We start from the raw sequence: 20,271 nt of genomic DNA, 5'->3' as shown, positions 1-20,271 counted from the left end.
TCAACTGTTGAACAGCTCTAGACTGAACCACAACTTGTTTTAATGGCCAGCCATCCATATTTAGGCTTTAGTTTGCGTCATTGGTATACGCAAGTTCCTGTGCTGCACTGCAGTCAAAATTGCCATAGAATCATGCCAGTTTTCAGCGTCTCTGTCTGAAATGTTTGTTCCTTACCAAACACCATGCCAACGTCCCTATGCTCTGGGATAGACATGATAGCCATGAGCTTGTGAGGCCTCGTCTCTGCAGGTAGTCCTCAAGCAATGTACTGGAAAGTCACATTCAAACTGAAATCATGTGACAAATGAGTCCCCACCGTAGTTTCCATGGCAACATTCTCTCCGAGGCCAACTCAGGACACAGAAGAAGACCCAGAGGACTGGCTCAGAGCAGGCAGAGGGATACTCAAGGACTGGTGGTTTGGAGTTAGAACCCTTTGAATGACAATAAAGTGGTGGTGTATTTTCAGGAATTAGGCTACTCCAAGAATTTTGCAAAAGTGTCAATCTTGCAGAGCTAATCACACTAGATGACCTATATAGTATACAAGATCCCAGACATTTTCCATACGCACAAAAAGCTTATTTCTCTCAAATATTGTGCAGAAATTTGTGTACATCCCTGTTAGTGAGCATTTCTCCTTTGTCATGTCAAGAAGCTGATTAACCGGCATGATCATTACACAGGTGCGCCTTGTGCTAAGGACAATAAAATGTGCAGTGTTGTCACACAACACAATGCCACAGATGTCTAAGGTTTTGATGGAGCATGCAATTGGCATGCTGACTGCAGGAATGTCCAACGGAGCTGTTGCAGGATAATTTAATGTTAATTTCTCTACCACAAGCCACCTCCAACATTTTATAGAATTTGTCAGTACTGTGCTGAGGATTATTTATGTCTGTAATAAAGCCCTTTTGTAGGGAAAAACTAATTCTGATTGGCTGACCATGGCTCCCATGGCTGCGACCCTGCCCAGTCATGTGAAATCTATAGATTATTTATTTATTTCAATTGACTGATTTCCTTCTATGAACTGTAACCCAGTAAAATCTTTGAAATGTTGCATGTTGCGTTTTATATTTTTGTACAGTATACTTCAATGGGATGGCAAAGTACCACATTGGGGTAAATGCTAAGGACAGTATGCCCTTTCACTATCAAAGAGTAGCTCTGTGTCTAGTACATTGGGAAACCAGACCAAACTGTTGTCTGTTTCTGAGTCCTTCCTTCCAGAGTCCCTCCCAACCAATGATTTACACGGCTGTCTGGAAGAACGACAGGCGAGTCCACCCACAGTCACACAGACAAGCTTTGGAATCCCTGGGTCTCACAAAGGGTCATGTTCTGAGTGGCAGTGACAGATAAGTGAATGAACAGTGCTGTCTGTCAAAATAATGGACCTAGAATTCCTAGAAAAACCTTCCTTTTTGATTATGCAGCCCCTTTGTGAGTGATCTCTGAAGACAAAGCTATTGGCCAGTATGGCCACTCTGGAGTGTCTGAGGTCTGGGGCACAGCCCCGTATTTATGACTGATGAAGGGTTTTTCGTCTTCTCACCTCAGGCCCATCCATCCGTCTGTGGGATAGGCACTCCCCAGCCTTCTGTTTCAAGGCGCTGGGACCCAGATGGAGGATGGTACCTCTCCCTGAACTGTAATTGCATCTCTGGCTGAATCTGAATGATGGATATCTCGCCTCCCTGAACCCCCAGTGAGTAATGACAGTCTGCACCTGCTGCTGCCATAATAGTGAGCTTCTGGAGTCTCTCTGCCTGCCTCTCTGGCCCTGCCCCTCCTGTGAGAACGAATCCATCCACATGATGCAAGTCTCTGCAAGCCCAGGCAGCTGAAAATATTTCTTCCCGGCTGTGGGAGTCTTATCGACTCCCATCTATGCTTGTAGGGAGAAGAGATTTACCGAAAACTCACTTCGCCCTGCCCTCCTTTCACAGGCTGAGAGGGTCTCTCCCCATTGGGAAGGAGCACAACCCATAATAAGCAGCGGAGGTATCATGAATTGAGCAAGACTACGCTCTGTGCTTAATGCTATTGTATAATTCATGTGGTCTGTGCTAGGGAAGGGCCCGATTTAATCGCTCAAACGTTAGTTTTTGATTATTTGTGAGTGTACATTTTTTGCTGCAAAAAAGGTATAGGCCTATTTTAACATTGAAAAGGCTTTGCCTGAATTAACTCAAATGATCCATGATGTGACATTCCTACATACAAGTATATACCGTGACATTCGACATTCTTCATTTAATAAAACAAACTTTTGAATATAGTTTTTATGATGTGTGCACTATAAAAAAAGAAACCCCGGTAGCCTTCACACATTTCACGCGTGTAAATCGGTAGCCGATATGAACAAAACCTTTTAAACAGGTCAACATTCACAAAGCTGCTGGGCCAGACGGATTACCAGGAAGTGTACCCCGTTCCGCTAGCGGAACCCCTCGCCAACAGCCAATGAAATTGCAGGGCGCCAAATTCAATCAACAGAAATCTCATAATTCAAATTTCTCAAACATACAAGTATTAGACACCATTTTAAAGATACAATTATCCTTAATCCAACCACAGTGTCCGATTTCCAAAAAGCTTTTCGGCGAAAGGTCAGCAACTAGTCACAGAAAGCATACAGCGATTTCACTGTAAAGTCTAAATTGTTTAGTCAGCCACCAGTATTTAGTCAGCCACCAATTGTGCAAGTTCTCCCACTTAAAAAGATGAGAGGACTGTAATTTTCAAAAAAAAATCCAGAAAATCACATTGTAGGATTTTTAATTAATTTATTTGCAAATTATGGTGGAAAATAAGTATTTGGTCACCTACAAACAAGCAAGATGTCTGGCTCTCACAGACCTGTAACTTCTTCTTTAAGAGGCTTAAGAGGCTCCTCTGTACTCCACTCGTTACCTGTATTAATGGCACCTGTTTGAACTTGTTATCAGTATAAAAGACACCTGTCCACAACCTCAAACAGTCACACTCCAAACTCCACTATGGCCAAGACCAAAGAGCTCTCAAAGGACACCAGAAACTAAATTGTAGACCTGCACCAGGCTGGGAAGACTGAATCTGCAATTGGTAAGCAGCTTGGTTTGAAGAAATCAACTGTGGGAGCAATTATTAGGAAATGGAAGACATACAAGACCACTGATAATCTCCCTCGATCTGGGGCTCCACACATGATCTCACCCCGTGGGGTCAAAATGATCACAAGAACGGTGAGCAAAAATCCCAGAACCACACGGGGGGACCTAGTGAATGACCTGCAGAGAGCTGGGACCAAAGTAACAAAGCCTACCATCAGTAACACACTACGCCGCCAGGGACTCAAATCCTGCAGTGCCAGACGTGTCCCCCTGCTTAAGCCAGTACATGTCCAGGCCCGTCTGAAGTTTGCTAGAGAGCATTTGGATGATCCAGAAGAAGATTGGGAGAATATCATATGGTCAGATGAAACCAAAATATAACTTTTTGGTAAAAACTCAACTCGTCGTGTTTGGAGGACAAAGAATGCTGAGTTGCATCCAAAGAACACCATACCTACTGTGAAAAGCATGGGGGTGGAAACATCATGCTTTGGGGTTGTTTTTCTGCAAAGGGACCAGGACGACTCATCCGTGTAAAGGAAAGAATGAATGGGGCCATGTATCGTGAGATTTTGAGTGAAAACCTCCTTCCATCAGCAAGGGCATTGAAGATGAAACGTGGCTGGGTCTTTCAGCATGACAATGAGCCCAAACACACCGCCCGGGCAACGAAGGAGTGGCTTCGTAAGAAGCATTTCAAGGTCCTGGAGTGGCCTAGCCAGTCTCCAGATCTCAACCCCATTATAAATCTTTGGAGGGAGGTGAAAGTCTGTGTTGCCCAGCAACAGCCCCAAAACATCACTGCTCTAGAGGAGATCTGCATTGAGGAATGGGGCAAAATACCACCAACAGTGTTTGAAAACCTTGACTTACAGAAAACGTTTGACCTCTGTCATTGTCAACAAAGGGTATATAACAAAGTATTGAGAAACTTTTGTTATTGACCAAATACTTATTTTCCACCATAATTTGCAAATACATTTATTAAAAATCCTACAATGTGATTTTCTGCATTTTTTTTCCTCATAGTTGAGGTGTACCTATGATGAAAATTACAGGCCTCTCTCATCTTTTTAAGTGGGAGAACTTGCACAATTGGTGGCTGACTAAATACTTTTTTGCCCCACTGTATTTATATTATATTATTTGAATAGTGAAAATATTTAAAATGCCCATCCCTAGTCTGTGTACATGGAAGCCTTTTTGGAAGGAGAGAAAACAAATCCATTCTTCCATTAATGATAGAAACAGTAACCAAAGTAGTGGGTGGTTTTGTAACAGAGACCCACTGTGGAGCCAAAGTGAATCTTAACTGTCATATGCACTTTGTGTTGTGTGTTTAATAATCTGCCAATAAAGATTTGGGAGGATGAGGAAACGGCTCCTTCAGCTTTAATTTAGAAGAGCTTTGTGTTGTGGGTTCAGCCCCCAGACCACCCAAACAAGTAAACAGTTTAGTCTGTTTCCTATTTGTTTAGTACTTCTCAGGTCATGGCATCATTGTCTACACAGCCAGGAGTCTCAAGGCGCTGAAATGGAAGTCGTTCTGCTCATCTAGGGACGCACAGACTGACACACAGACAGCAAAATGTAGACAGTCACTGTCTGTAGCTCGTACATAGATGATCAAAGCGGAAATAGGAAAGCAAACGCAGAGAAAAATGGCCTTGTGGCAGGAGAAGGAAGGAAGGACAGACAGATGGAGAGATATTAAAAAGGGCCTATATCTTCTGCTCATGATCTTAGTCAGTGTTTTCCTGTTCGCCTGTTGACCACATGGAAAAAGAGGCCTCGGCTCTTCACGGATCCACCCAAATAAATTCAATGAGTCAGTTTAATGTATTGCGCTGCGTTCAAGGACACCTTTAAGAATCCAACCATCTGCTTTGTGCAGTTTATGTTCAGCATTGTGGAGGTGTGAAAACACAGCCTTAAAAAAAATCCACTACAAATCTGCCTGGAAACAAAGCCTATTCTCTCATGTATAGATGAGACCATCATTGTAAATAAGAATTTGTTCTTAACTGACTTGCCTAGTTAAATAAAGGTTAAATAAATAAAAAATATCTATAATAATTACTATTTAAGTAATCCTCTGGAATTTGACTGTTAGGCCAGATACTTGTATAAGCATGCAGTCTCAGAGGAGTCATGAGAAAGGGAAGAACAACATGAGAGCAGAGCGAAGAACTCCCACGCATACAGAAAACTGAAAAATGTGGAGGATGCCCAAGAGAGAGAGACATTAAAAGCTTCCATATCCCCAATAAAGAGTTAATTTATATGGGAGAGCTTGTGAAATCCAAGCATGAGCTTCTTTGCTGACTCAATTGTGGAATCTTCCTGTTTTTGTCACTATAACACTGGGCTTCGCCGACTCCTGTTTTCACTTCCCCTGAGTTGGATCAGTTCAGAGCCATCTTGTTGGATTCAGCTGAAATCACTGCAGAGCGGCGCACAAAAGCATGGAGACTTGATGAGCATGTGGGCTGCATGACAATTACTCTCTCCCTGTGTGTGTGTGTGTGTGTGTGTGTGTGTGTGTGTGGTGAGAGCGCGAGCAAAGTGGGATTAGAGCAGTGAGTAAAAATGCCCCGTGCGGTATGTCAATTCAGTTTAATGCAACATGAAAGACAGGCAGTTTGTAAGTTTATGGTCCAACTCTCATGAAACCTGAGAGAATCTTGATGCATTTTTTTTCTCTTTTTTCTGAAGTCTTGCACAAAGCTCATGATTTGAGGGAGTCCTCACAGTCACATGCCCATCCTCTCTCACTCCTGTTACGTTTTGGCTGCGTAACTTGAGGTTGTTGAGATTAAAGGAGTTGTTGCTGCTTGCCTAATTTAAGATGATAGAAAACCCAGGCAATAGCCTAGGAAGCAGAACTGCCTTTCATGTAAATCCGTTTTTAGGCTTGACATTGAGTATGCGATAACATCTCTCTGGTTTGTCTTCAGCCTACTGTAAACGCACTGTGCTGGTCGATGACAGGGAGATGGAACTCAGATATGTCATTTCTGGCATTGTCTTTTTGAACACCCAAACGTAAAGCACTTAAAAAGTCATGTTACAAACTCAAACTATCAGGGCTAGAGGTCGACCGATTAATCGGAATGGCCGATTAATTAGGGCCGATTTCAAGTTTACATAACAATCGGTAATCGGTATTTTTGGACACTGATTTGGCCTAATTCTATTTTTTTACACCTTTATTTAAAATGTATTTAACTAGGCAAGTCAGTTAAGAACACATTATTATTTTCAATGGCGGCCTAGGAATGGTGGGTTAACTGCCTTGTTCAGGGACAGAATGACAAATCTTCACCTTGTCAGCTCGTGGGATCCAATCTTGCAACCTTACAGTTAACTAGTCCAACGCTATAACCACCTGCCTCTCGTTGCACTCCACGAGGAGACTGCCTGTTACGCGAATGCAGTAAGCCAAGGTAAGTTGCTAGCTAGCATTAAACTTATCTTATAAAAAACAATCAATCAATCATAATCACTAGTTAACTACATATGGTTGATGATATTACTCGTTTATCTAGCATGTCCTGCTTTGCATATAATCTGACTGAGCATACATGTATCTGACTGAGCGGTGGAAGGCAGCAGCAGGATTGTAAGCATTCATTCAAACAGCACCTTCGTGCATTTTGCCAGCAGCTCTTCGTTGTGCGTAAAGCATTGTGCTATTTATGACTTCAAGCCTATCAACTCCCGAGATGAGGCTGGTGTCGCCGATGTGAAATGGCTAGCTAGTTAGCGTGGTGCGCGCTAATAGCGTTTCAACCGTCACTCGCTCTGAGACTTGGGAGTGGTTGTTCCCCTTACTCTGCATGGGTAACGCTGCTTCGAGGTTGGCTGTTGTCGTTGTGTTCCTGGTTCGAGCCCAGGGAGGAGTGAGGAGAGGGACGGAAGCTATACTGTTACCCTGGCAATACTAAAGTGCCTATAAGAACATCCAATAGTCAAAGGTTAACCTCTAGTGACACCCCATCCCGTGAACGGGACCGTTGTCATCATCTGACACTAATTAGCATAACGCAACGGACATACATCTTCCTAGAAAATATTCCTATTCATGAAAATCACAAGTGAAATATATTGGAACACAGCTTAGCCTTTTGTTAATCACCCTGTCATCTCAGATTTTCAAAATATGCTTTACAGCCAAAGCTAGACAAGCATTTGTGTAAGTTTATCGATAGCCTAGCATAGCATTATGCCTTGCTAGCAGCAGGCAACCTTGTCACGAAAATCAGAAAAGCAATCAAATTAAATAGTTTACCTTTGAACTTCGGATGTTTTCACTCACGAGACTCCCAGGTAGATAGCCAAAGTTCATTTTTTCCCAAAATAATATTTTTGTAGGCGAAATAGCCCTGTTTGTTCTTCACGTTTGGCTGAGAAATCGACCGGAAATTGCGATCACGACAACGCCAAAAAATATTCCAAATTAGCTCCATAATATCAACAGAAACATGGCAAACGTTGTTTATAATCAATCCTCAAGGTGTTTTTCAAATATCTATTCGATAATATATCAACCGGGACAATTGGTTTCTCAGTAGAAGCGATTGGAATAATGGCTACCTCTGTATTTTACGCAAGAATTTCTCTGGGAGCATCAGGCGACCACTTGCGCAATGAAGCCGCCTACGGGTATTATTCAACATAAATGCGTAAAACTACGTCACAATGCTGTAGACACCTTGGGGAATACGTAGAAAGCGTAATCTGGTTGATAGGGCATTCACAGCTCAATAGGGACGCATCGGAACGCAGGGCTTTCAAAAGATGAGTCACTTCCGGATTGGATATTTCTCAGGCTTTCGCCTGTAACATCAGTTCTGTTATACTCACAGACAATATTTTTACAGTTTTGGAAACTTTTGAGTGTTTTCTATCCTAAGCTGTCAATTATATGCATATTCTAGCATCTTGTCCTGACAAAATATCCTGTTTAATTTGGGAACATTATTTTTCCAAAAATGAAAATACTGCCCCCTAGTACCAACAGGTTAATGAAATACAAATGGTATAGGGGGAAATAGTCCTATAATAACTACAACCTAAAACTTCTTACCTGGGAATATTGAAGACTCATGTTAAAAGGAACCACCAGCTTTCATATGTTCTCATGTTCTGAGCAAGGAACTTAAACGTTAGCTTTCTTACATGGCACATATTGCACTTTTATGTTCTTCTCCAAAACTTTGTTTTTGCATTATTTAAACCAAATTGAACATGTTTCATTATTTATTTGAGGCTAAATTGATTTTATTGATGTATTATATTAAGTTAAAATAAGTGTTCATTCAGTATTGTTGTAATTGTCATTATTACAATTACAAAATGGGCGATTAATCGGTATCGGCATTGAAAAATCATATTCGGTCGACCTCTAATCAGGGCGGTCGAAGAGAACACTAAACCAACAAACTAGTGGGGCTGTTGTGTATTTAATCCCTGTCTGTTTTTCCTGTTTGAAGTTTCCACCACAGTTTACCAGTCCCCAGAGGGAGATGTGCTTTGTTTGCCCTGATCACAAACCCATAGCTCCAGCTCAACTTTCCATCCTTCAGAGTATGAGAGGAAGAGATTGCCCTAGTTAGCGGCAGACCAGGAAATTGCCAATCCCATCCACTCATTGGATGCAGGGTGTAGAGGAGTGGACTGGCTCCCATTTTAACAGGAGGTGTTTCCCTTGTCAACATGCCATTTGATTTAATCCTCTCAGACGTCAGATGCTCTTGTGTAAAGAGGACTGGGGAGAGGGACTGGGGATGTTATGTCACAGGCATGAAGGGGGGTGGTTAAAATCTATAGATTTTATGCAGGGGGTGATTGAAAGTCTTTCTCCAGGTTTGTTCTGAGGTAGTTTACCTTGCCGTATATCTATAATGATTGACTCTGCTTCTTTCTCTCCTCCCTGAGGTAATTGTCGTATTGTACAGCTTTAACTTTGCTCAAGTGGTTGCCATGGCAATGTCATAAGTATTTGATGGTGCGTCAATGTGATATCACTGTTGCTGTGGCTGAATCGTAGAATTCAGTTCGACTCTGTTTAGAGATATTCTCCTCATCCGTCCTTGAAGATTCTCTACTTCAACTGAGACATTATGTTGAGTAAGCCTAGTGTCTGTTGATGTAGCCTAGTTATTGCTGCAGCCTTAAATGCATGACACTCAAACTTCTCTTTTGAAATGTTCAAGGTTTTGTTTACGACTACTGCAATGGCCTGGTCTTGGCTCCATTGGTGCTGAACAAGCTAGATGTTTATCAATGCCAGAGGAACCCTTTGTTTGGCCTTACCCCAGACTCACACCCTATACAGATCATCCTGGCAGATGTACTGCCTTGCAGGAATGATGGGAACTCTGCTACGGCTGCAGAAAACCATGTAACCATAGCCTTAGGAAGATCAACTGAACGTACCTGCTGTTAACATACTGTAGGATAATGACAGTGAAGCTTTGAAATTCTGCAATACAATGTTAAAAGCCAGTCTGTTTGACCAGAACGTCTCTTTTGATACATTGCCCTCAGACCTTCCATCTTGCTTGTACAGTCCCTCCAACTGCCGTATAATGATGTCGTCATGATATCGGCCTATTTGCTTTAGTTTATAGCGCTGAAGGACTTTCTGTATGGAGCCTGTCCTCCATCTGATGTCACGTTTGTGAACTGTAAATGGACTGTCCTTCACATGGAATGCTCCTCCAGTTTGCATGTGTTCAGCTGAGAGTGACCATATGGTCAATAGGCTATTGTTTGGGCTGGCTGTGTGGCTCGGCAGTCTCTCAGTTAGCAGGGAGGCAGTGATTGTGACGCCTATTCAACTGCTCACAATGGGATGTAATTAAAGAATATTGATTATTTTATTTATGTTAATATTGTAAATCTCCAAAGTAAGCTTTGGCAATATGTGCATTTTTACGTCATGCCGATAAAGTAAATTGAATTGAGAGAGAGAGATATAGTGACCCCTGGTGGTGAGGTATTTGTTTCCCAAAGGGGAAAGAGGTTAAAAGTAGTGACAACTCCTCCTTAGACAAGGATACCCCCTGATATCATTCTCATTGTTGATTCAAATAATTACCCCCCACACATGTATTGAGCAACAGTCTCACTCTCACCAGGTCTTCAGTTCCTTACGAGTTTCTTGGGTTGCATTCTAATCTAAAGGACAACACAGACTTCTAAAAGCCTACTGGTAGTAGTTTTTAGTAGGTAGCTAATATTTGGAATGTTAATGTAAGTAATTAGATATTCAGCGTTGAATATTGCCACCTCTAATGCATTTGATTCCACTTGTTTATAGGTTAGCTCATTGGTCCCCATGCCTGTCTTGACCAGTGGTTTCCAACCTTTTTTGGCTACGGTACCACCATCTGAATTATGCTCTGCCCAGAGTACCCCTGAAGTATCCCCTCATGTGCATTTTACCAGTAGACCTATGGTCTCACGAGTCTTCTCAAGTACCCCCTGTGGATAGAGCAAGTACCCCCAGGGCTCCTGGTAATCCTGGTTGGGAACCACTGGTCTAGCACTAGCTGGGAGGCAGTAGGTCTTTGTGATTGCCAGGGCGGCTCCCCCTATAATCTCCGGCCTCCATGAATGGGCAAGGGTTGATCTCCTGTGTCAGTACAGCCTTTGTCAGCTCTATGGTGGGGCTCTGGGCATTGCTGACCCATTCCTCTTGGTTGCTATGGATTCTGTATAGAGAGGCTTTCTGCTGGAGCTCAATGCTGCCTGTTCAGTGGCATCTATCCCTGGCAGGAGTTGACGCAGGGTTCACATGCCTACCCGCTTCGTCTGTCTGTCTGCCGTGCTATGCCGACCTCTCTTCCTCCTCTTAACCGCTTCCTCTCCTCCCCTTTGTCTCCCTTCAGCGCCGGCATTGCTGTTGGTTTCTATGGGAACGGCGAGACCTGTGACGGAGTGAACAGGCTGACGTACTCCCTGCGCCACGCCAACCGCACGGTGGCAGGAGTGCAGAAACTGGTAATACTCAGAACTCTGATTTGAAACAATGACACCCCAGCAAAATCTCTACTGTCACAGCCATAACATGGGCTGGGTCCACCATTCACAGTCATCATACTGTTGGTCACTATAAGGAGCAGTGATTCCCAAGCTAACCCCACGTAGATACGATATAATAAACACTATTGATTTTGTCTATTCCCATAAGGAGTGGGTTGTTTGTGACTTTGGGTGTCCCTCCCTGTGCCTACTACCTAGGTATCAGACGGCACGGGCTCCCTGAAGCAGACGGTGGATGGCAGTCTGGGGCAGCTGGAGGGCCAGTACGCCAAGCACACAGACTATCTGTCTATCATCCAGAAGCTGCAGGGCCAGCTGGACGAGCTGGTGAGGCAGATGGTGGAGATCCCCTTCTGGGGCAACAGAGACATCTCCCTGGAGGAGCTGGCCGTCAACATCGAGCTCTATGACTGGTACAGGTGAGAGATGGACAGACTTGGGAGGCTCAATATATGACATCTCAGGACATACAATTTCTATTGTTCACCAAAACCGTTACCAGAACTGAGGCCTGTTTGTTTTAGTACATCGTTTGTCTATTGTAGGTGAATGTAGTTGGAGTTTGTTTTCCTGTCTTATTGTATTATACATTGTTTGTATTTCAAGTTGGGGATGAGGGAGTTTTTGTTATTAGCTACTTTTGCTGCTGCCTCATTTACATACAGGAGCTCACAGCAACCTGGGTTTAATGGAGTGTGAACAGAACTACACAACTTCCACTCTGAGAGGAATCCTGCACTATATGATTAGCAATTTACGCGACCAGTACGTCATCCCTCATAGATGAATGTTTATGCTGGTGTCGTGCTGCAGAATTCCACTGCTAGGCCTTTTAGAGAGAGAATCATCTCAGTTGATACTCAGAAAAAGATAATATGAACCAGATCAGAGCTCTGATTTTTCTGGGATAACCCTTCGAATGAACCACGTAGTGGGAGGAGACACTGGATGAAACACACAACACAGTCCTCCCTCCTGTAACTCGTGTTAACAACCCTGCAGTGTAAGATAGTTTATATATCCTCAGTACATTTCACAGTTAGATAGTTCATCTCTCTCCTGGTGAGGCTGTCCAGCCAGCCAGTCAGTGATGGTTGGATCTGTATGAATGTAGTTAACGGAGACGGCTGCAGTCAACTGTGGAAACGCCTTTACAGTAAAATCAGTCTGATTCAGCAGCCGGCCCTCCCTGCTACTTCCTCTCAACATCTCAAACACTTCCTCCCTCAGCATCTCGCAGGGGAAGTGGTCTTCAGATCACATGTTTTTGTTTGATGTATGTTTGAAGCCATCCCCATGTTTGTATCCTTTTGATTTCTTTAGCAGTACCGATGTAATTGGTACACTGGTCATAGATATTTTTTTCTTGCTGTACTGTGCTGCGTTTGTCAGCAGGTGTTGGGGTTTCTTTAGTCAGTCTGTCTATAGTTCCGTTGTGTTTGTGGTTGAGTGTTGGTTTCGTGACTGTTGTTGTTGTTGTTTTCCACTTCAGGTGGCTGGGCTACTTAAGCCTGCTACTTTTCAACATCCTCATATGCCTGCTGGTGCTGTTTGGCCTCATTCGCAACTCCAAGGGAACACTTATTGGGTGAGTCCTACCATGTGAGGGAGTGAACCAAAAAGAACTGTGGGGAGCGGGACCATATTCTGCTAGACCATATATTTATAGCAATTGTCATTCTATTGAATTATTTAAATAAAATGAAAGCCTCCAATGTGTCAGAGGTTTTATCTCATGTATCACTTTGTACGCCCGTTGCAAATTACGTTTGACTGTACGCTGAATAACCTTGTCATTGCGATTATGTGAGACGAATTCACGCTTCATAAAGTGTCAGCCAGTCACAGTCCATTTGGCACGTGCTTTAAAACTAACCTCTCAGAAAACTCTGCAGGACCGTATGTTAGATCCTTTTTGAAAGGCATCAAGGACACAAGCTCAGTGCTGCCTGCCCTCCTCTTCAGTCCCTTCCCTTCTATTTCATTTAATGATCTGTGTCTGTGGATACAGTGGGGTCAGTTTGGGTGGCTCATTGTCATGTGAGTCAGTTCCAGAGCATTGGGCTTCATGGTTCCCCCAGCCAGGTCCCCCTCTCCTATCCCTCCTATGTCCTTTCATCTCACACATCCTCAGTGAATCAGACCCAGGTCATCCTCAAGCCCTGCCCAGAGACCAATGAAGGGGTACTTCCTCTGACATAATTAACCCTAACTCTCCTTGTGAGATGAGGGAAACATTATCCCAAGTCCCTGTGGGTGTTTAGGGTTGAAATCAAGGTTTCCTTTTTTCTAGCATTAAACATTCAACATTAAACCCACCAGCATTTTATTTAGATCAGTCAAAATGTGTAATAGCCTTCGTTTGGGGTTAAGGCTAAGCAACTCCCAGTCTCATGGAATGTTGGCCTGTATGATAGAACAGGTATTTCAATTGTTATTCCATGCTAAAATGTGGCCTTAATGGTAGGCCAACATTATGACCAAACAGCCACAGTAGGCCACAAGTAGCCCACTTGGCCACAAGTAGCCCACTTTTTTTTTTTGCGGCATTGAGAACATTTTTGTCTCCTTGGTGCAAACTTGAATGTTTTGAAAATTCTGTGCAACTTCCAGTGCGTTTTTACTGTGTGAACTGAGGCTGTACCCAGTTTTTTGGTTAATTTTAACAGTGGCCAAGTGGGCTACTTGTGGCCAAGTGGGCTACTTGTGGCCAAGTGGGCTACTTGTGGCCAAGTGGGCTACTTGTGGCCAACTGTGGCTGTTTGATCATAATGTTGGCCTACCATTAAAAAAAAACTATGGAGAAAATGCATCCAATAACATTTTAGCATGGAATAACAATTGAAATACCTGTTCTATCATACAGGCCTACATTCCACTTTTGAAAACATGCAGGGCTTGACATTAACCTGTTTTGGTTACTTGTCCTTCAGACAAGGAGGTGACTGAAACTGTTGTTGTATTGTGTTTGATGCCAAAGGCCACTTTACAAAATAAAATGGATTATTATTCCCATAACATTATTATTGTTATTATTTCAGAGGATCAGACAAAAATGTATGCTACCCTCTGCAATATTGCCTACTTAGCTTATTCAAGCCTGTCTTAAAATACAATATTGAAGACTTGCTTTTCAAAGAGTGCTAGAAATGTACACATTTTGTGAAGGCTGGGAATTGCCAAGGACCTCACAATACAATGTTTCATGGTTAGGTGCCAATATGATATGTATTGCGATTCTATATGTATTAGTGATTCGATACTGTCATTTTATTGCGTTCAGAACATATTGCTCACAAGGGAGAGCCATGAGAAAATGAGTTTTGAACAGTCATGGAAATAAAAGTGCATAAAACAAATGGGCTCCCTGTTAATAAAGAAGATGGAGAATCAGCTATGAAGGACAAGTACTGGAGTTGTGCAGGTACAGCCAACTAGCGCAAAAATAATAATTGCGATTGTCAAAACGATACGAAATATCATAAATAATATATCGGATATGTAACTCTTATCGATTTTTTTTTTATTTTTCCCCCATCAATAGTTTTGTGCTCTTGTAGGAAACAATCACTCCTTCATTGCTTACCAAAAATGTGCTACAGTATAATTTGGCAAAAAAACTCACTAACTATCAAAGTATAGGCCTATGAACAAATGTGCTAGAGCTATCCCCGACGGGGGGGAAAAAATAAAAAATTATAATAAACTTTGTCGCCCGAGAGTCGTCTGTTCTTTCGACCAATCTATTGGTCAAAATATTTAAACATGTATTTTTCATAAATAGACACATCCTATGTGTGTTAATCAAATCAACGATATGCACTGAGCTTGTCTGATGCTTTAACCTCTCTGATCTACCCATCCCGGATCCGGTATCGTGAATACAGACTCAAGCTCATTACCATTACGCAACGTTAACTATTCATGAAAATCGCAAATGAAATGAAATAAATATGCTAGCTCTCAAGCTTAGCCTTTTGTTAACAACACTGTCATCTCAGATTTTCAAAATATGCTTCTCAACCATAGGAAAACAATCATTTGTGTAACAGTAGCTAGCTAGCGTAGCATTTAGCGTTAGCATTATCGTTAGCATTTAGCATGCAACACTTTCACAAAAACCAGAAAAGCATTCAAATAAAATCATTTACCTTTGAAGAACTTCAGATGTTTTCAATGAGGAGACTCTGTTAGATAGCAAATGTTCAGTTTTTCCTGAAAGATTATTTGTTTAGGAGAAATCGCTCCGTTTGGTGCGTCACGTTTGGCTACCAAAAAAACCTGTATCCAGGAGTGTATTTATCCCGGCAAGCTCATTAGCATAACGCAACGTTAACTATTCATGAAAATCGCAAATGAAATGAAATAAATATGCTAGCTCTCAAGCTTAGCCTTTTGTTAACAACACTGTCATCTCAGATTTTCAAAATATGCTTCTCAACCATAGGAACACAATCATTTGTGTAACAGTAGCTAGCTAGCGTAGCATTTAGCGTTAGCATTATCATTAGCATTTAGCAGGCAACACTTTCACAAAAACCAGAAAAGCATTCAAATAATCATTTACCTTTGAAGAACTTCAGATGTTTTCAATGAGGAGACTCTGTTAGATAGCAAATGTTCAGTTTTTCCTGAAAGATTATTTGTTTAGGAGAAATCGCTCCGTTTGGTGCGTCACGTTTGGCTACCAAAAAAAAACGAAAATCCAGTCATCAATTACGCCAAACTTTTTTCCAAATTAACTCCATAATATCGACTGAAACATGGCAAACGTTGTTTAGAACCAATCCTCAAGGTGTTTTTCACATATCTCTTCGATGATATATCCTTCGTGGAAGTGTGCGTTTCGTTCTGAATCCCAGGACAAAATGACCGCAACTGAATCAGAATCATAAAACACGGGACGAGATGTTAAAAACTGTCCATTGTGCCAATAGATGGAATGCACTCGCATGAGATTTGCCGTGATGTTGACAGAGTGGCATGGGAGGTTTATTTCTTAGACTGGGTTAAGATGTCAATTTTGGGACACATCCTCAGTAGTGTGCCTTCGAATCAGTGGGTGTTTCGGCCTTTAATCACTAAACACTCTCATCAAAGGTGGCCAGCTAAAGGGTGATCAAGCCTTAGCTTGTGTCCCATGCCCAATTAAGATGTCCCACGGGACTATGCAAGGCAGGGGCGTCCTCTTCCCTGAGCCAGTCCGACAGCTGACCGCATACCTCATATGCCCTCCTCAAGTTGGAGGGATCTGAATTGGGTTCTCAGGTGGGGGTGGGGGGTCATGAAGTTATAGCCCAGCAAGGGTCCTTCCGTTTAATCCAGATCCACTGGCTGCCTCTTTCAGCTGCTTGAGAAACTGCTCTGACGGTCTGCCGCAGAGCCTGTCCATGGATTCCAAGTTCTTTCAGCAACCTGATGGTGGAAGAAGCCACGAATCCTCTGCATCCCACTTCAACTGGCCAGACTTTTGCATTCCAGCCACGCTGAGTTGCGTCTGCTGCCAACTCTGTGTAACGCAGTTTCTTACGCTCGTAGGCCTCTTCAACAGAGTTTTCCCACGGGACTGTGAGCTCTATGATGTACACAGCCTTTCGTGAAGGGGACCAGAGTACCATGTCTGGCCTAAGGTTGGTAGAAGCAATCTCAGGTGGAAAAATTAGTTGCTGGCCAATATCGACAAGCATCTTCCAGTCCCGGGCCATGGCTAGGTGTCCAGTTTCTGGCTTTGTAGGAGGATACTTGGGCCTTTTCTGTCCCTCCCGGATGAATGTTGTTGTTTTGACAGGATTGCTTGTTTTTGGAGGTAATGAATTGGTTGCACTCCTCTTGGTCTCAAGTGCTGCAGCCAGGCTCTTGAGGACCTGATTGTGCCTCCAGGTGTAACGGCCTTGTGAGAGGCTGGTCTTGCAACCTGTCATTATATGCCTGAGAGTCGCTGGAGCTGGGCAGAGGGGGCAGGTCGAGTCCTCGCCATACCATTGATGTAGATTTTTTGGTGATGGAAGCACATCATAAACAGCTCTTATGATGAAGCTGATGTTGTTGCCTCCATTTGCCAAAGCTCACTCCAGTTGATCTTTCTCCTCTCCAGGCCTTCCCACCGCGTCCATTGACCTTGTTTAGCAAGAGAGACAGCCTTTGCACTTCTTGCAGTCTCCTCCTGTCTGCGCACCTCCTTGACCACCAGCTTCCTGCGTTCAGATGTTGTTGCCTTATGGAACGTTGGTTTGCTTGCTGCCAGGCCAAAGCCTTCTCTTTCATGCTGGATATTCCCCACAATGTCTTGGTGTCTCAGGGCTGATGTTGCTTGCTGCACAGCCTTGGATGATGTCCATTTCTGTCCAGTTTGTAGGGGAGGTGCAGCCTTGCTAATGGTCTGGTCTTTAGAGTCCTTCAATGTCATCTGAAGTCTTACTTTAGAGCACTTGTACTCCTCCGTTAGACTTGTAAGAGGTAGTTCAAGGACCCCTTTGCCATAGAGGCCGATGTTACCCAGCCATTTCTTCACGTATGAGGTAATGGTTCGCTCCATCTTCTCCACTGTTGTTATTGGGACCTCATAGACGGTGAGTGGCCACATTACCCGGGGGAGAAGTCCAAACTGTAGGCACCAAAGCTTGAGCCTCCCAGGCAGTAGGGTCTTGTTGATGTTCTCAAGACCGTCGGCGATGTCCTGCCTTACTTGCTGCACTTGATCTTTATCCCGGAGGCTTTCGTTGTACCATCTACCCAGGCTCTTGATGGGTTGCTCAGACACCGTTGGTATCGGGTCATCTCCAATGCAAAACCTCACATCTTTAAGCTGTCCCTTGACTATGGAAATGCTTCGAGATTTGCTTGGCTTGATTTTCATCCGGGCCCACTTGATGTTATCCTGCAGTTTTGCAAGTAGCCGCCTGGTGCATGCTGCAGTGGTGGTCAGTGTAGTCATGTCATCCATGTATGCTCGGATAGGTGGGAGACGGAGCCCCTCCTTAGTTCTCTCACCGCCGACCACCCATCTCGATGCCCTGATGATGACTTCCATGGCCATAGTGAAGGCCAGAGGAGAAATTGTACAGCCTGCCATTATGCCTACTTCCAAGCGCTGCCATGTTGTTGTGAAGTCAGGTGTTGTGAAACACAATTGCAGGTCTTGGAAATAGGCCTTTACCAGTGTAGTGATGGGTTCTGGTACGTGGAAAAAGTTGAAGGATTCCCAGAGGAGTTCATGGGGAACTGAGCCAAAGGCATTGGCCAGGTCGAGGAAGATGACATAGAGGTCTCTCTTGTCCTTCTTAGCTGTTTGGATCTGGTGCCAAATCATACTAGTATGTTCCAGGCAACCAGAGAAACCAGGAATGCCTGCTTTCTGTACAGATGTATCAATGTACTTGTTCCTTTCCAGATAAGTGGACAGCCTCTGTGCTATTATACTGAAAAAGATCTTCCCTTCGACGTTGAGAAGGGAGATTGGTCGGAATTGACTGATGTCTGTCGCATCCTTCTCTTTCGGGATTAGCACACCACCAGCCCTTCGCCATGCCTTTGGTATTATTTCCTTCTGCCACACTATCCTCATGAGCCTCCAAAGAAAGCGTAGAACAAGATTACGCACGAATTTAGATAAAGGCCACCGGGCGGACCCCTGGAAAATGTAGTCTCTTATGGCCAATCTTCCAATGATATGCCTACAAATACGTCACAATGCTGCAGACATCTTGAAGAAACCACAGAAGCACATGGTCGTTCCTGCTGCATTCACAGCCATATAAGGAGACATTTGAAAACAGAGCTTCAGAGATTCTGCTCATTTCCTGTTAGACGTTTCATCTTGGTTTCGTCTGTAGAATGAGTTCTGTGGCACTCACAGATAAAATCTTTGCAGTTTTGGAAACGTTAGACTGTGTTCTTTCCAAAGCTGTCAATTCTATGCATAGTCGAGCATCTTTTCGTGACAAAATATTGCGCTTAAAACGGGCACGTTTTTTTATCCAATAATGAAATAGCGCCCCTATAGGCTTAACAGGTTAAGCACACTGTTTCATTAAATAATTAAGACACACAAATGACTAGAGGGAGTCCGACCGCAATTTATTTGATTGTGCCAGACTTGCTGCTCTAACATCAACAGAGTTTATCGATCTGTCCGTGTTGTTGAAGATGCAACATAATTACAACCATTTCTGACTGAAAAGTTCTGTTACCTAAATCCCTAATTTGTTTCGGAAAAACATTCCCTACTTGCTTGACCCTTGCTCTTAACGTGACACGTGTATGCATCGGATGCATGTGACCAATAGGGCTAACCTATAGCATATCATAATTACATCAATCAATTAGTTATAACAAACTCCGAACACCGTAATACGTGACAGCAAAAGGGATGCAGAGGACGTGACAAATAAGCTTGAAACAGGAATGTTTACTGGTTGCTCAGGAGGTAAAGGGGAAGTCAGATGTGTGGAATAAATGTGACTAGTTGTGGAAAATACTAGAGATCAAGAAAAAGAAGATAAGGAGCAAGCACTGAGTGCTTTATTTTATTTTTTAACTCAAATGCTTGATTGCATTTCAAATAATTAATGACCTGTATGCTGTGCGATGACATGAACAGCTGAATGATTGATTGATTGATTGATGGATACAGTACTGTAGCCTATTTAACTATTGAAATATAGTCCTAAGTAAGTTACGGTATTAAGACTAAACAGGAGGTGCTCTTAGGCAAGCATTCTAATGACATTACTTATTATTATTATTATTATAATGATGATCATAATAGTAATAATAACAAGGAGATCAAGAAAAGGGAGGGTTGTTATTATTATGATTATAAATGTGATTTTCCTGACAATTTGGAACTGTGTAAACACTAAATAAATGATAAATAATACCAGAGGCTGTTCTAACAGAATAAAATATGTAAAGACTTTATTACAGCATAGCAAAGATTACAAAACAGCCGGATCTGTGAAATTGTTTATCCGACTTGTTGTGGTTGCGTGAGGCTTGGTGCTCACGGAATCAGTAGGCTATTAAGCAAACACTCAAACAGGCAACAGAAACAGGATCTGTCTTATTTATATATATATATATGGATGATTTATAAAGCCTTTAACATTTAGGGCTATT

At 42.9% G+C, this 20,271-nt stretch overlaps 1 protein-coding gene across 2 annotated transcripts in view; it reads left to right on the top strand.

Annotated features, from left to right (window-relative positions):
• The window catches only part of LOC139364703 (protein tweety homolog 3-like), a 61,736-nt gene that overhangs the window by 18,275 nt on the left and 23,190 nt on the right, over positions 1 to 20,271 (top strand). For both annotated transcript variants that reach the window (XM_071101682.1, XM_071101683.1), the window contains exons 3-5: positions 11,001 to 11,112; positions 11,353 to 11,573; positions 12,647 to 12,742. In XM_071101682.1, the coding sequence (XP_070957783.1) occupies positions 11,001 to 11,112; positions 11,353 to 11,573; positions 12,647 to 12,742 (429 nt within the window). The remainder of the gene's footprint in view (positions 1 to 11,000; positions 11,113 to 11,352; positions 11,574 to 12,646; positions 12,743 to 20,271) is intronic.

Source organism: Oncorhynchus clarkii, chromosome 13 (assembly GCF_045791955.1).
Source record: "Oncorhynchus clarkii lewisi isolate Uvic-CL-2024 chromosome 13, UVic_Ocla_1.0, whole genome shotgun sequence".
Taxonomy (NCBI): Eukaryota; Metazoa; Chordata; class Actinopteri; order Salmoniformes; family Salmonidae; genus Oncorhynchus; species Oncorhynchus clarkii.
This window is presented reverse-complemented; position numbering and strand designations above follow the sequence as displayed.